Source organism: Oncorhynchus clarkii, chromosome 17 (assembly GCF_045791955.1).
Source record: "Oncorhynchus clarkii lewisi isolate Uvic-CL-2024 chromosome 17, UVic_Ocla_1.0, whole genome shotgun sequence".
Lineage (NCBI taxonomy): Eukaryota > Metazoa > Chordata > Actinopteri > Salmoniformes > Salmonidae > Oncorhynchus > Oncorhynchus clarkii.
This window is the reverse complement of record NC_092163.1, coordinates 5,035,210-5,048,234: the sequence shown is the minus strand read 5'-3', so window position 1 is coordinate 5,048,234 and position 13,025 is coordinate 5,035,210. Positions and strand designations below refer to the sequence as shown.

General features: G+C 44.7%; 1 protein-coding gene across 1 annotated transcript; it reads left to right on the top strand.

Moving 5' to 3' along the window:
* The first annotated feature begins 776 nt into the window (after nucleotides 1–776).
* On the top strand, nucleotides 777–13,025 carry LOC139370088 (zinc finger protein 436-like). Its single transcript, XM_071109403.1, has 4 exons — nucleotides 777–1,331; nucleotides 1,788–2,032; nucleotides 2,303–2,462; nucleotides 11,586–13,025. The coding sequence occupies exons 1-4, from the start codon at nucleotides 1,007–1,009 to the stop codon at nucleotides 12,560–12,562; spliced, it is 1,707 nt and encodes a 568-aa protein (XP_070965504.1). The 5' UTR covers nucleotides 777–1,006; the 3' UTR covers nucleotides 12,563–13,025.

The following is a 13,025-nucleotide window of genomic DNA, read 5'->3' as shown; positions in this document are numbered from 1 at the left end:
TACATGTATCACTAGCCACTTTAACTATGCCACTTTGTTTACATACTCATCTCATATGTATATACTGCACTCAATACCATCTACTGTATCTTGCCTATGCCGCTCTGTACCATCACTCATTCATATATCTTTATGTACATATTCTTTATCCCCTTACACTTGTGTCTATAAGGTAGTAGTTTTGGAATTGTTAGCTAGATTACTTGTTGGTTATTACTGCATTTTCGGAACTAGAAGCACAAGCAGTTCGCTACACTCGCATTAACATCTGCTAACCATGTGTATGTGACAAATAAAATGTGATTTGATTTGAACATCTGCTAACCATGTGTATGTGACCAATAACATCTGCTAACCGTGTGTATGTGACCAATAACATCTGCTAACCATGTGTATGTGACCAATAACCATGTGTTTGATTAGATTTAGTGAATCATTTTAGAAACTGCGTTACTTCAGTCAGCAGATGACGAAGTGAGTTTTTCAGTTGATGCTTCTCGCGTGACGTATAATGCAGTGGACACACGGGTTTCCACTAGCTACCACAGCCACAATGTCAAAATGGACGATATCGAAAAAAATTTATGAAAACGAACATTTGCTTTTTGGTCTTAATTTAGGGTTCGGCATAAGGTTGGCAATGTGGTTAAGGTTAAGGTTGAAATCACATTTTAAGAAGATAAATTGTAGAAATGGGTGTTTTTTTGTGGACTTTGTGGCTGTGGTAACTAGTGACGACCGACCGCTGTGGACACTTCTGGAACGACACGGTTCAACCGTCTCTGTAGCCTGTTAGCCGACAAGAAGGAGAAACATTGAAGCGCTGTCGACCATGTTTGTGTAGCTACACAAATACCACCCCAGTGATTTAAACACAGTTCTGTTAACGTATCTACTAGCTCATTTAAACGTCATTTGCCTGTTATTAAATTTGCAAATGTATTACCGAGCCCAGAACTAGGCTAGTCGCTAATGCTAAGTAGCTAGCTAGCTAGCATCCCTGACAATGAGCTCACTAAGATACTCTCCCCCTGCTAATGAAGAGGAGGTCTGCTGGACGGAGAAAGCAGCTATGGGGATGGACATTGTCATTAAAGAAGAAGAGGAGGATATTACAGTGATAGGAACGGAAGAAGCTTGTCGAATTAAAGAGGAGGAAGGGATAGAAGCTGTCACAGTGAAAGAGGAAGAGGGGATAAAGGTTGTCATAGTGGAAGAAGGGGAGGTAGAAGCTTTCAGAATGAAAGATGAGATAGAGGAGGATATCATATTGAAAGAAGAAGAACCTTTTGTAGTGAAAGAGGAGGAGACTGAAGATCCGATTAACACCAGTGAGTATTGTCTTAACAGGGGACACACTATGGGGTTGTTGAACCAGGGTGTGGTTTTAAAGGGGCAATCTACAGACCTCGTTAAAAAAAAGATAACTTTTTTAAAAGTGGATTTATGTTTTTTGTTTAGTTTGTATTCAGAGTTCGCTTGTGTAACAGTATAACTTTAGTCCGTCCCCACCCGGGCGCGAACCAGGGACCCTCTGCACACATCAACAACAGTCACCCACGAAGCATCGTTTACCCATCGCTCCACAAAAGAGCAAGTGACGTCACCGATTGAAACCCTATTAGCGTGAACACCGCTAACTAGCTAGCCGTTTCACATCCGTTACACTTGTCTATTGCTCTCCGACGGAAGGTTTTAGGATGATAAGTGGTATGTTTGGAATCAGATGAGGGAGCAAGCTATAATCTATGTTTTTACCGGTAGTCAAACTCTCTTCCCTTTTACAGATCCAAAAACGAGGCAATATGCAGTTTCCTGGCCCTCCCAGGGATCTACAGTGAAGGAGGACATCAGAAAGATACAGGAAGAATCTAATGTGACACCCATGAGTCCCAGACAGTTTGGTGGTGATGACGATGCTATTCACTGCGACAAAGAATGGGACGTGAAAGACAAGGATTGGTTTCCTAGCAACAGGCTGAAGGCGGAGTCGGCTCCAGAGTGCCACACCCCAGAGCAGAGGGGGAGTGGTGTGAGTACATCCCAGTCACAAAGTGTTTCTGGTTCTCAACATTCCTTCCTTAATTCCTGGACCTCCTCCTATAACCTATAAATGCATTGGAAGAGAACATTTGAGGTTCATCCAAATACTGATATGTGAATGTTTTTTGACAAATGCAGGTGATTCTGATTGGACTTTCTCCTCCACAACATTTATAGCAGGAGGTCCAGAGAACGAGAGGAATCAAGGTAGGAGAGTGTTTCCCACCCTAAATTGATTGTTTATTTTTGTGGTTTCCAGGACATGTCTTTCCCTCTCCCAGAGTCCCCAGGTCGTGCCTCTCCCACTGTTGCCTTACTGTGGGGTCTGAAGAGGGTGTCTGTGCGGCTGGTCGACTGCAGGAAAACACCGGGTCTGCGTGGAACTGTGAGAAGAGAAGAAGAGGGAGATTCAGATTCAAGTAAGAACAGTGGTGTGTGGATTAGACTGTTGTATAGCAGCTCATTAGTTCTGTGGTCAGTGTATTCACTGTTGTACAGCAGCTCATTAGTTCTGTGGTCAGTGTATTCACTGTTGTAGAGCAGCTCATTAGTTCTGTGGTCAGTGTGTTCACTGTTGTAGAGCAGCTCATTAGTTCTGTGGTCAGTGTGTTCACTGTTGTAGAGCAGCTCATTAGTTCTGTGGTCAGTGTATTCACTGTTATATAGCAGCTCATTAGTTCTGTGGTCAGTGTGTTCACTGTTGTACAGCAGCTCATTAGTTCTGTGGTCAGTGTATTCACTGTTGTACAGCAGCTCATTAGTTCTGTGGTCAGTGTATTCACTGTTGTAGAGCAGCTCATTAGTTCTGTGGTCAGTGTATTCACTGTTATATAGGAGCTCATTAGTTCTGTGGTCAGTGTATTCACTGTTGTACAGCAGCTCATTAGTTCTGTGGTCAGTGTATTCACTGTTGTAGAGCAGCTCATTAGTTCTGTGGTCAGTGTATTCACTGTTGTAGAGCAGCTCATTAGTTCTGTGGTCAGTGTGTTCACTGTTATATAGCAGCTCATTAGTTCTGTGGTCAGTGTGTTCACTGTTATATAGCAGCTCATTAGTTCTGTGGTCAGTGTGTTCACTGTTGTACAGCAGCTCATTAGTTCTGTGGTCAGTGTGTTCCCTGTTGTACAGCAGCTCATTAGTTCTGTGGTCAGTGTATTCACTGTTATATAGCAGCTCATTAGTTCTGTGGTCAGTGTATTCACTGTTGCATAGCAGCTCATTAGTTCTGTGGTCAGTGTGTTCACTGTTGTAGAGCAGCTCATTAGTTCTGTGGTCAGTGTGTTCACTGTTGTAGAGCAGCTCATTAGTTCTGTGGTCAGTGTGTTCACTGTTATATAGGAGCTCATTAGTTCTGTGGTCAGTGTATTCACTGTTGTACAGCAGCTCATTAGTTCTGTGGTCAGTGTGTTCCCTGTTGTAGAGCAGCTCATTAGTTCTGTGGTCAGTGTATTCACTGTTGTAGAGCAGCTCATTAGTTCTGTGGTCAGTGTGTTCACTGTTATATAGCAGCTCATTAGTTCTGTGGTCAGTGTGTTCACTGTTATATAGCAGCTCATTAGTTCTGTGGTCAGTGTGTTCACTGTTGTAGAGCAGCTCATTAGTTCTGTGGTCAGTGTGTTCACTGTTGTAGAGCAGCTCATTAGTTCTGTGGTCAGTGTATTCACTGTTGTAGAGCAGCTCATTAGTTCTGTGGTCAGTGTGTTCACTGTTATATAGGAGCTCATTAGTTCTGTGGTCAGTGTATTCACTGTTGTACAGCAGCTCATTAGTTCTGTGGTCAGTGTGTTCCCTGTTGTAGAGCAGCTCATTAGTTCTGTGGTCAGTGTATTCACTGTTGTAGAGCAGCTCATTAGTTCTGTGGTCAGTGTGTTCACTGTTATATAGCAGCTCATTAGTTCTGTGGTCAGTGTGTTCACTGTTGTAGAGCAGCTCATTAGTTCTGTGGTCAGTGTATTCACTGTTGTAGAGCAGCTCATTAGTTCTGTGGTCAGTGTATTCACTGTTATATAGGAGCTCATTAGTTCTGTGGTCAGTGTATTCACTGTTGTACAGCAGCTCATTAGTTCTGTGGTCAGTGTATTCACTGTTGTAGAGCAGCTCATTAGTTCTGTGGTCAGTGTATTCACTGTTGTAGAGCAGCTCATTAGTTCTGTGGTCAGTGTGTTCACTGTTATATAGCAGCTCATTAGTTCTGTGGTCAGTGTGTTCACTGTTATATAGCAGCTCATTAGTTCTGTGGTCAGTGTGTTCACTGTTGTACAGCAGCTCATTAGTTCTGTGGTCAGTGTGTTCCCTGTTGTACAGCAGCTCATTAGTTCTGTGGTCAGTGTATTCACTGTTATATAGCAGCTCATTAGTTCTGTGGTCAGTGTATTCACTGTTGCATAGCAGCTCATTAGTTCTGTGGTCAGTGTGTTCACTGTTGTAGAGCAGCTCATTAGTTCTGTGGTCAGTGTGTTCACTGTTGTAGAGCAGCTCATTAGTTCTGTGGTCAGTGTGTTCACTGTTATATAGGAGCTCATTAGTTCTGTGGTCAGTGTATTCACTGTTGTACAGCAGCTCATTAGTTCTGTGGTCAGTGTGTTCCCTGTTGTAGAGCAGCTCATTAGTTCTGTGGTCAGTGTATTCACTGTTGTAGAGCAGCTCATTAGTTCTGTGGTCAGTGTGTTCACTGTTATATAGCAGCTCATTAGTTCTGTGGTCAGTGTGTTCACTGTTATATAGCAGCTCATTAGTTCTGTGGTCAGTGTGTTCACTGTTGTAGAGCAGCTCATTAGTTCTGTGGTCAGTGTGTTCACTGTTGTAGAGCAGCTCATTAGTTCTGTGGTCAGTGTGTTCACTGTTGTAGAGCAGCTCATTAGTTCTGTGGTCAGTGTGTTCACTGTTATATAGGAGCTCATTAGTTCTGTGGTCAGTGTATTCACTGTTGTACAGCAGCTCATTAGTTCTGTGGTCAGTGTGTTCCCTGTTGTAGAGCAGCTCATTAGTTCTGTGGTCAGTGTATTCACTGTTGTAGAGCAGCTCATTAGTTCTGTGGTCAGTGTGTTCACTGTTATATAGCAGCTCATTAGTTCTGTGGTCAGTGTGTTCACTGTTGTAGAGCAGCTCATTAGTTCTGTGGTCAGTGTATTCACTGTTGTAGAGCAGCTCATTAGTTCTGTGGTCAGTGTATTCACTGTAGTACAGCAGCTCATTAGTTCTGTGGTCAGTGTATTCACTGTTGTATAGCAGCTCATTAGTTCTGTGGTCAGTGTGTTCACTGTTGTAGAGCAGCTCATTAGTTCTGTGGTCAGTGTGTTCACTGTTGTAGAGCAGCTCATTAGTTCTGTGGTCAGTGTATTCGCTGTTGTAGAGCAGCTCATTAGTTCTGAAACTTCTCGAGCTGCTTTTTGCTAAAGTAATTGTGCACTGATTGGTGTCATCTTCTTAGTCAGAATGGCGGTCTTGTCATCTCTCTAGTCAGAAGGTGTTTCACCCGTGCTGGCTTGTCATCTCTCTAGTCAGAAGGTGTTTCACCCGTGCTGGCTTGTCATCTCTCTAGTCAGAAGGTGTTTCACCCGTGCTGGCTTGTCATCTCTCTAGTCAGAAGGTGTTTCACCCGTGCTGGCTTGTCATCTCTCTAGTCAGAAGGCGTTTCACCCGTACTGCCCCAGGTGATACTTAAGACCTGCTGGGCTGTTCATCAGTTGGCATGAGATATGTTGAGATAGTAATGGCTTTTGTTGGTTCTCCCTGTTTAAGTTGAGAACCCAAGCCTTTTATCCACTGTCTTCCCTGTTTCCTATAGCTCTGCTTCCTGTTGACTCCCTGTCTTCCCTGTTTCCTATAGCTCTGCTTCCATGACATCACAATACCCCATAATGACAAAGCAAAAAAAAAAAAAAAAAATAGACATTTTTGCAAATGTTTTAAAAATATAAAACTGATATCACGTTTACATAACTTTTCAGACCCTTTACTCACTCAGTACTTTGTTGAAGCACCCTTGGCAGCGATTACAGCCTCCAGTCTTCGTCGGTATGACTCTACAAGCTTGGCACGCTTGTTTCTCCCATTCTTCTCTGCAGATCCTCTGCAACCTCTGTCAGGTTGAATGGGGAGCGTCGCTGCACAGCTATTTTCAGGTCTCATCACCACGCTTCATCAAAGGGATGGTGGCAGGTTAACTATTTACCAAGAGTAAAACAAAACAACCACAATGTCTATTTACCACCACAGACCGATGCTGGACCTAAGACTGCACTCAACAAACTGTATAATGTCATAAGAAAACAGGAAAAAGCTAATCCAGAACGCACAGGGACTGGTGGTGTAGTTGAGTGAGATGCCTACCTCTACCAAAAGACAGTGAATGTCTCGGCTGTCGACAATGGGACCAGTTTATTCTGATAATGGAGGAGGTAGAACATCAGACTGACGACGGGTCCTCACCCTGGAGTGGATGTTGAGGGGAGAACATCTAGGTCTAGGCCAACGACGGGTCCTCACCCTGGAGTAGATGTTGAGGGGAGAACATCTAGGTCAAGGCCAACGACGGGTCCTCACCCTGGAGTGGATGTTGAGGGGAGAACATCTAGGTCTAGGCCAACGACGGGTCCTCACCCTGGAGTGGATGTTGAGGGGAGAACATCTAGGTCAAGGCCAACGACGGGTCCTCACCCTGGAGTGGATGTTGAGGGGAGAACATCTAGGTCAAGGCCAACGACGGGTCCTCACCCTGGAGTGGATGCTGAGGGGAGAACATCTAGGTCAAGGCCAACGATGGGTCCTCACCCTGGAGTGGATGTTGAGGGGAGAACATCTAGGTCAAGGCCAACGACGGGTCCTCACCCTGGAGTGGATGTTGAGGGGAGAACATCTAGGTCAAGGCCAACGACGGGTCCTCACCCTGGAGTGGATGCTGAGGGGAGAACATCTAGGTCAAGGCCAACGACGGGTCATCCCAGCTTTTGGTGGCAGCAGTTATATCTAACTACCCCGACCCCAACAGCAGCTACATTGGATTCCAGGAAGCTGAGGCTCATAGCGTCTTAGACGAATAACATTTTCAAGAAATAACATTGTAGTTAAAATGTTTTATTAACAATTTAATGTTATTATAAAACATAAAACAACAATTACAGTTACTAAGCAATTCACAGTGTCACTCAGCATTAGTTAGACCAGGGATTTACACACATCTACCTAGAGAGCAACCATCTTGTAGATTTTTACTCCAACAGCTGGGCTTAATTAGGGTTGGATTGAGAACCTACAGGACGGTAGGTCTCTAGGTACAATGTTTGAGAACCGTGGGGTTTATGTAAAACGCAGGGAAGATCCCAATTGCATACTCTTTGTGTCCTCTCTCCTTCTCAGAACGCATTGGATGAGAAATCCAGAGGACCTCTGTCTCTCATCCAATGTGTGTTTTGAGAAGGAGATGAGCAGAGGTGACCTGAGGAGTATGTAATTGAGATCTTCCCACAGAATCCTCCTCATTACTCCATGTGCTGACTCAGACCTGGGAGGCAGCCCAGTTCCAAAACTTCACCAGGTTGTAAAACGAGCCTCTCTGGGCGCCAGATGAATCGAATCCCCTCATTGGACAGAACGGGTGTTCCCATTCAAGACGATGATGTCATAATGGGTGGACTGTCGGCCGTTGCGAGTGTACCCATTGGAGCAAAGCAGGAACTAAAAGCAGGAAGTGTTCTCATCAGTCTGTGCTGTGATTTGTTGAATCAACTCGACTGACATTACAATAAATACATTCCATTGCATGAGCCACATCCGTTAGCGTCATCTGAACGAACATTCTACATTGCCATGGAAATGATCGTATCACGTACGGCAAGAGGTGCCGATGTGTGAAGTCTGGAACCAACAGAACCCTGAACAGCTTCTCCCCCCCGAGCCATAAGACTGATAAAGAGTTCACCAAATGGCTACCTGGACGATCTGCATGAACTTTGACTCACATCAACATACGCTGCTGCTACTGTTTCTCATCTGTCACTTTATTCCTAGTTATATGTACATATCTACCCCCATTACCCCTACACATCAACTACCCCGTACCCCTACACATCAACTACCTGGTACCCCTACACATCAACTACCTGGTACCCCTACACATCAACTACCCCGTACCCCTACACATCAACTACCTGGTACCCCTACACATCAACTACCTAGTACCCCTACACATCAACTACCTGGTACCCCTACACATCAACTATCTAGTACCCCTACACATCAACTACCTGGTACCCCTACACATCAACTCAGTACTGGTACCCCTGTGTATACAGCCATGTTGTCGTTACTCGTTGTGTATTTATGATGACGTGTTTTATTTCTCTATTTTCTTTCTCTTCTCATTGTTGGGCCTGAAAGGAAGCATTTCACTGTTAATCTACACCTGTTGTTTATGAAGCATGTGACAATTAAACTTTGATTTAATGACAACGCCAAGCAGCCATTGCAAGTGTTCCCAGGAGTTGACCAGTCAAACTGCCATGAGTTGACCAGGATTAGAGGTTCCAATCCCGTTATATTCATTCTGACGTCTATGCTAATGGGTTGACCAGGATTAGAGGTTCTAATCCCATTCTATTCATTCTGATGTCTATGCTAATGAGTTGACCAGGGTTAGAGGTCATTCTATTCATTCTGATGTCTATGCTAATGAGTTGACCAGGGTTAGAGGTTCTTCTATTCATTCTGATGTCTATGCTAATGAGTTGACCGGGGTTAGAGGTTCCAATCCCATTCTATTCATTCTGATGTCTATGGCCATGAGTGTGCCAGTATGAAAACACCCCTGAGGGAGAGAATGGTGCTGCTCCAGATGGTCTGCATAGCATTCACACTGCACACAACCACCAATGATTGCATGCCATGTTTTTGATGCTGTTCCACAACATCACACTGCCATTATTAGGCTAAAGGTAGTTGCAAAGTTAGGTTTAAAGTTTGGTTGATTTTTTTTCTTTCCATCGGGGTGATGTTGGGAGGTAGGTCTGGTGTCCCCCAGGGTGATGTTGGGAGGTAGGTCTGGTGACCCCCGGGGTGATGTTGGGAGGTAGGTCTGGTGTCCCCCAGGGTGATGTTGGGAGGTAGGTCTGGTGTCCCTCGGGGTGATGTTGGGAGGTAGGTCTGGTGACCCCCGGGGTGATGTTGGGAGGTAGGTCTGGTGACCCCCGGGGTGATGTTGATAGGTAGGTCTGGTGTCCCCCGGGGTGATGTTGGGAGGTAGGTCTGGTGTCCCCCGGGGTGATGTTGGGAGGTAGGTCTGGTGTCCCCCGGGGTGATGATGGGAGGTAGGTCTGGTGTCACCCGGGGTGATGTTGGGAGGTAGGTCTGGTGTCCCCCGGGGTGATGTTGGTCTGGTGGGTCAATGGGGTCCTAGACATCCTGCTGGACCAATGGTGTCCTAGACAGCCTGCTGTACCAACGGGGTTCTAGACAGCCTGCTGGACAAACGGGGTTCTAGACAGCCTGCTGGACCAACGGGGCTCTAGACAGCCTACTGGAGCAATGGGGTTCTAGACAGCCTGCTGGACCAACGGGGTTCTAGACAGCCTGCTGGACCAACGTGGTTCTAGACAGCCTGCTGGACCAACGGGGTTCTAGACAGCCTGCTGGACCAACGGGGTTCTAGACAGCCTGCTGGACCAACAGGGTTTTAAAGTTTGGGTTCTAAAGGGGTTCTAAAGATGTAACAGATTAACAAATCATACAGACATTAGTCCTCATTTGTCTTACCTTGCATCCTGCTGAACAATTATTTTAGGAGGCATGAGTGGAGGAACTTTGAGTCCCAACTTTGAAAAGAGTGAAATGGATACAAAGATAGAAGATAAAATCAGGGTTCGTCAAATCAAATGTTATTGATTGCAGACACATATTTAGCAGATGTTGTTTGAAATGCTTGTGTTTCTAGCTCCAACAGTGCACTTCCCCTCCCCCTTAACATGTTTTTTAAAAATTTGTTTTAAATTTTATTTTTTTTCTCCCCAATTTCGTGGTATCCAGTTGTTAGTAGTTACTATCTTGTCTCATCGCTATAACTCCCGTACGGGCGCGGGAGAGATGAAGGTTGAAAGCCATGCGTCCCCCCGAAACACAACCCAACCAAGCCGCACTGCTTCTTTAACACAGCGCACATCCAACCCGGAAGCCAGCCACACCAATGTGTCGGAGGAAACACTGTGCACCTGGCGACCTGGTTAACGTGCACTGCGCCCAGGCCCGCCACAGGAGTCACTAGTGCGCGATGAGACAAGGATATCCCTACCAGCCAAACCCTCCCTAACCCGGACAACGCTAGGGCAATTGTGCGTCGCCCCATGGACCCAGAGCCTGGGCTCGAACCCAGAGTCTCTGGGGGCACAGCTAGCACTGCGATGCAGCGCCACCCGGGGAGGCCCCTTAACATGTATTTTTAACCTCACGCTTAATGTTAAGGAAGTCCCCCAAGTTATGGAAATCTGCTTTTGTGCTGCCTCTCCTGAAAGGTGGAGATCCTTCGCTACTTGACAGCTGTTGATCCATATCAAAATCGTCTGTACTGTCAAAGGTCCTGGAGTCCTTAGTTAGTAGGCAGCTGAAGGCCTCCAAGAAAACAACATGTGCGATATTTTCAAATGCGAACAACATGTTAAATGGAATCAGGTTTTAGTTCTGGCCACAGCACCCCGTTTCAGCAACATTGAAGGTTTTAAACGTCATCCATTGTGCTCTTGACAAGAAGTTACATTGTGTTGTCTGTCTTTTATTGATTTGTTGAAGGCATTTGACACCGTGGACCATGCTGTGTTGGTGCAAAGGTTAAAAATGATATGGGTATTACTGGTCATGCTCTAGATTGGTTAATAAATAACCTATCACATTGTACACCGTGTGTAATGGCGGCTGGTTGTAATGTGTAATGGCGGATGGTTGAGTCCATAGAGTTGTGCTCAGGTGTTCCGCAAGGTTCTATTTTGGGCCCACTGTTGTTCATTTTGTATATCAACAACATTGGGGATCATATTGAAACAGCGGATGTTCATTTTTTTATGCAGATGATACTGTTCTTTATTCAAGTGCTAGTAGTTTATCTTTAGCTTTTGAAAATTCCCAAAGAGCATTTAACACCATTACAACAGAATCTGTATGATTTTAAAGATGGTTCTGAATTCGGGTAAAACAAAATGCGTGATATTTTCAAAATGCCAGGGCATGTTGTTAATCATGTCATCGTTACATTGGATGGACATACTATAGAGCAAGTCAGTGTACAAATATTTGGGTGTGTGGGGTTAACTGCCTAGTCATCCTCGGGGATTCGATCTAGCAACCTTTCAGTTACTGGCCCATGTTATGTCAATGAGAAAAACCTGTATAAATAAAAAAATATATATCTTAACAATTCAAAACAATAGCCAATGCTAACCAGCATCCGCTAACATACCTGTAGACTTCCAGTAGTTTCACTAAAACGAGTTGACTGTCTTCATAGGAAGACAGTTATTTCATTTAGCTCTCTCTTTTAAATAAACACTATTTTTTGGCAGGTGAAAGAACAGACTCAGAGGAGCCGGAGACGTCCAACCCAGCAGGACAACACCACTGCTCCAACTGTGGAAAGACTTTTTCCCGGTTAGGGTCCCTGAAAAGGCACGAGATGATACACACAGGAGAAAAGCCTTTCCACTGCTCCCAGTGTGGGAAGAGTTTTGCCATGTTATTTTGCCTGAAACGACATGAGATGATACACACAGGAGAAAAGCCATTCCACTGCTCCCAGTGCGGAAAGAGTTTTGCCCGGTTATGGCAACTGAAAATGGATGAGAGAAGGCACAGAGGAGAGAAGCCTTTCCGCTGCTCCGATTGTGGAAAGAGTTTTACCCAGTTAGGGGGCCTGAAGGAACATGAGAGAATGCACACAGGAGAAAAGCCCTTCAACTGTTCCTTTTGTGGAAAGTGTTTTTCCCGGTTGAGGCACCTGAAAACACATGAGCGAATTCACACAGGAGAAAAGCCCTACCACTGCCCACATTGTGGAAAGAGTTTTACCCGGTCGGGGCACCTGAAAGCACATGAGAGAATTCACACAGGAGAAAAGCCCTTCCACTGCTCCCTGTGTGGAAAGAGTTTTACTCAGTTAGGGGGCCTGACAAAACATAAGATATTACACAAAGGAGAGAAGCATTTCCACTGCTCCCTGTGTGGAAAGAGTTTTATCCAGTTATGGGGCCTAAAAACACACGAATGGACACACATAAAAGACAAGCCTCACCCCTGTTCCCAGTGTGGAAAGAGTTTTACCCGGTTGGGGCACCTGAAAACACATGAGAGAATTCACACAGAAGAAAAGCCTTTACACTGCTCCTTGTGTGGAAAGACTTTTATTCAGTTACTGGGCCTGAAAAGACATGAGTGGACGCACATAAAAGAGAAGCCTCACCCCTGTTCCCAGTGTGCAAAGAGTTTCACACAGGCAAGATACCTGAAAAAACATGAGCTGACACACTCCGCGGAGAAGCCTTGAAAGAATCCACATTGCAGAGAAATATATATTGGAAAGATATTTACCTGGTTAGGGAACCTGAAAGACCAGGAGGTAACAGACACAGGGGAAATACCTTACCACTGCTCTCAGTGTGGAAAGAGAGATTTAACGTAACTCATTAATTAACTGATGTATTTAACACGTACAGTGCTCCAACACTTGTCAAATTTTTTTTTTTCACTGACTGTTTATTTGTTTATGCCACACAAAATCAAATTGTACAAAGTGAACTCAATGTTTTTTTTTAACATGAATTGAACATGGAGTGAGTATATCTGTTTCACTATAGAGTAGGTCAGTTGTAATGCTTCTTAATTAAATTAGAACTTTTTAGAACTCTGTCTTTGTGTATTTTCTCTGTGTGTTAATCAAGTGCTATCTATTTACATGTGCTATATTTCCTCTTGTGTTTGCATTGTGTATGTGTGTGTGAAAAAATAAA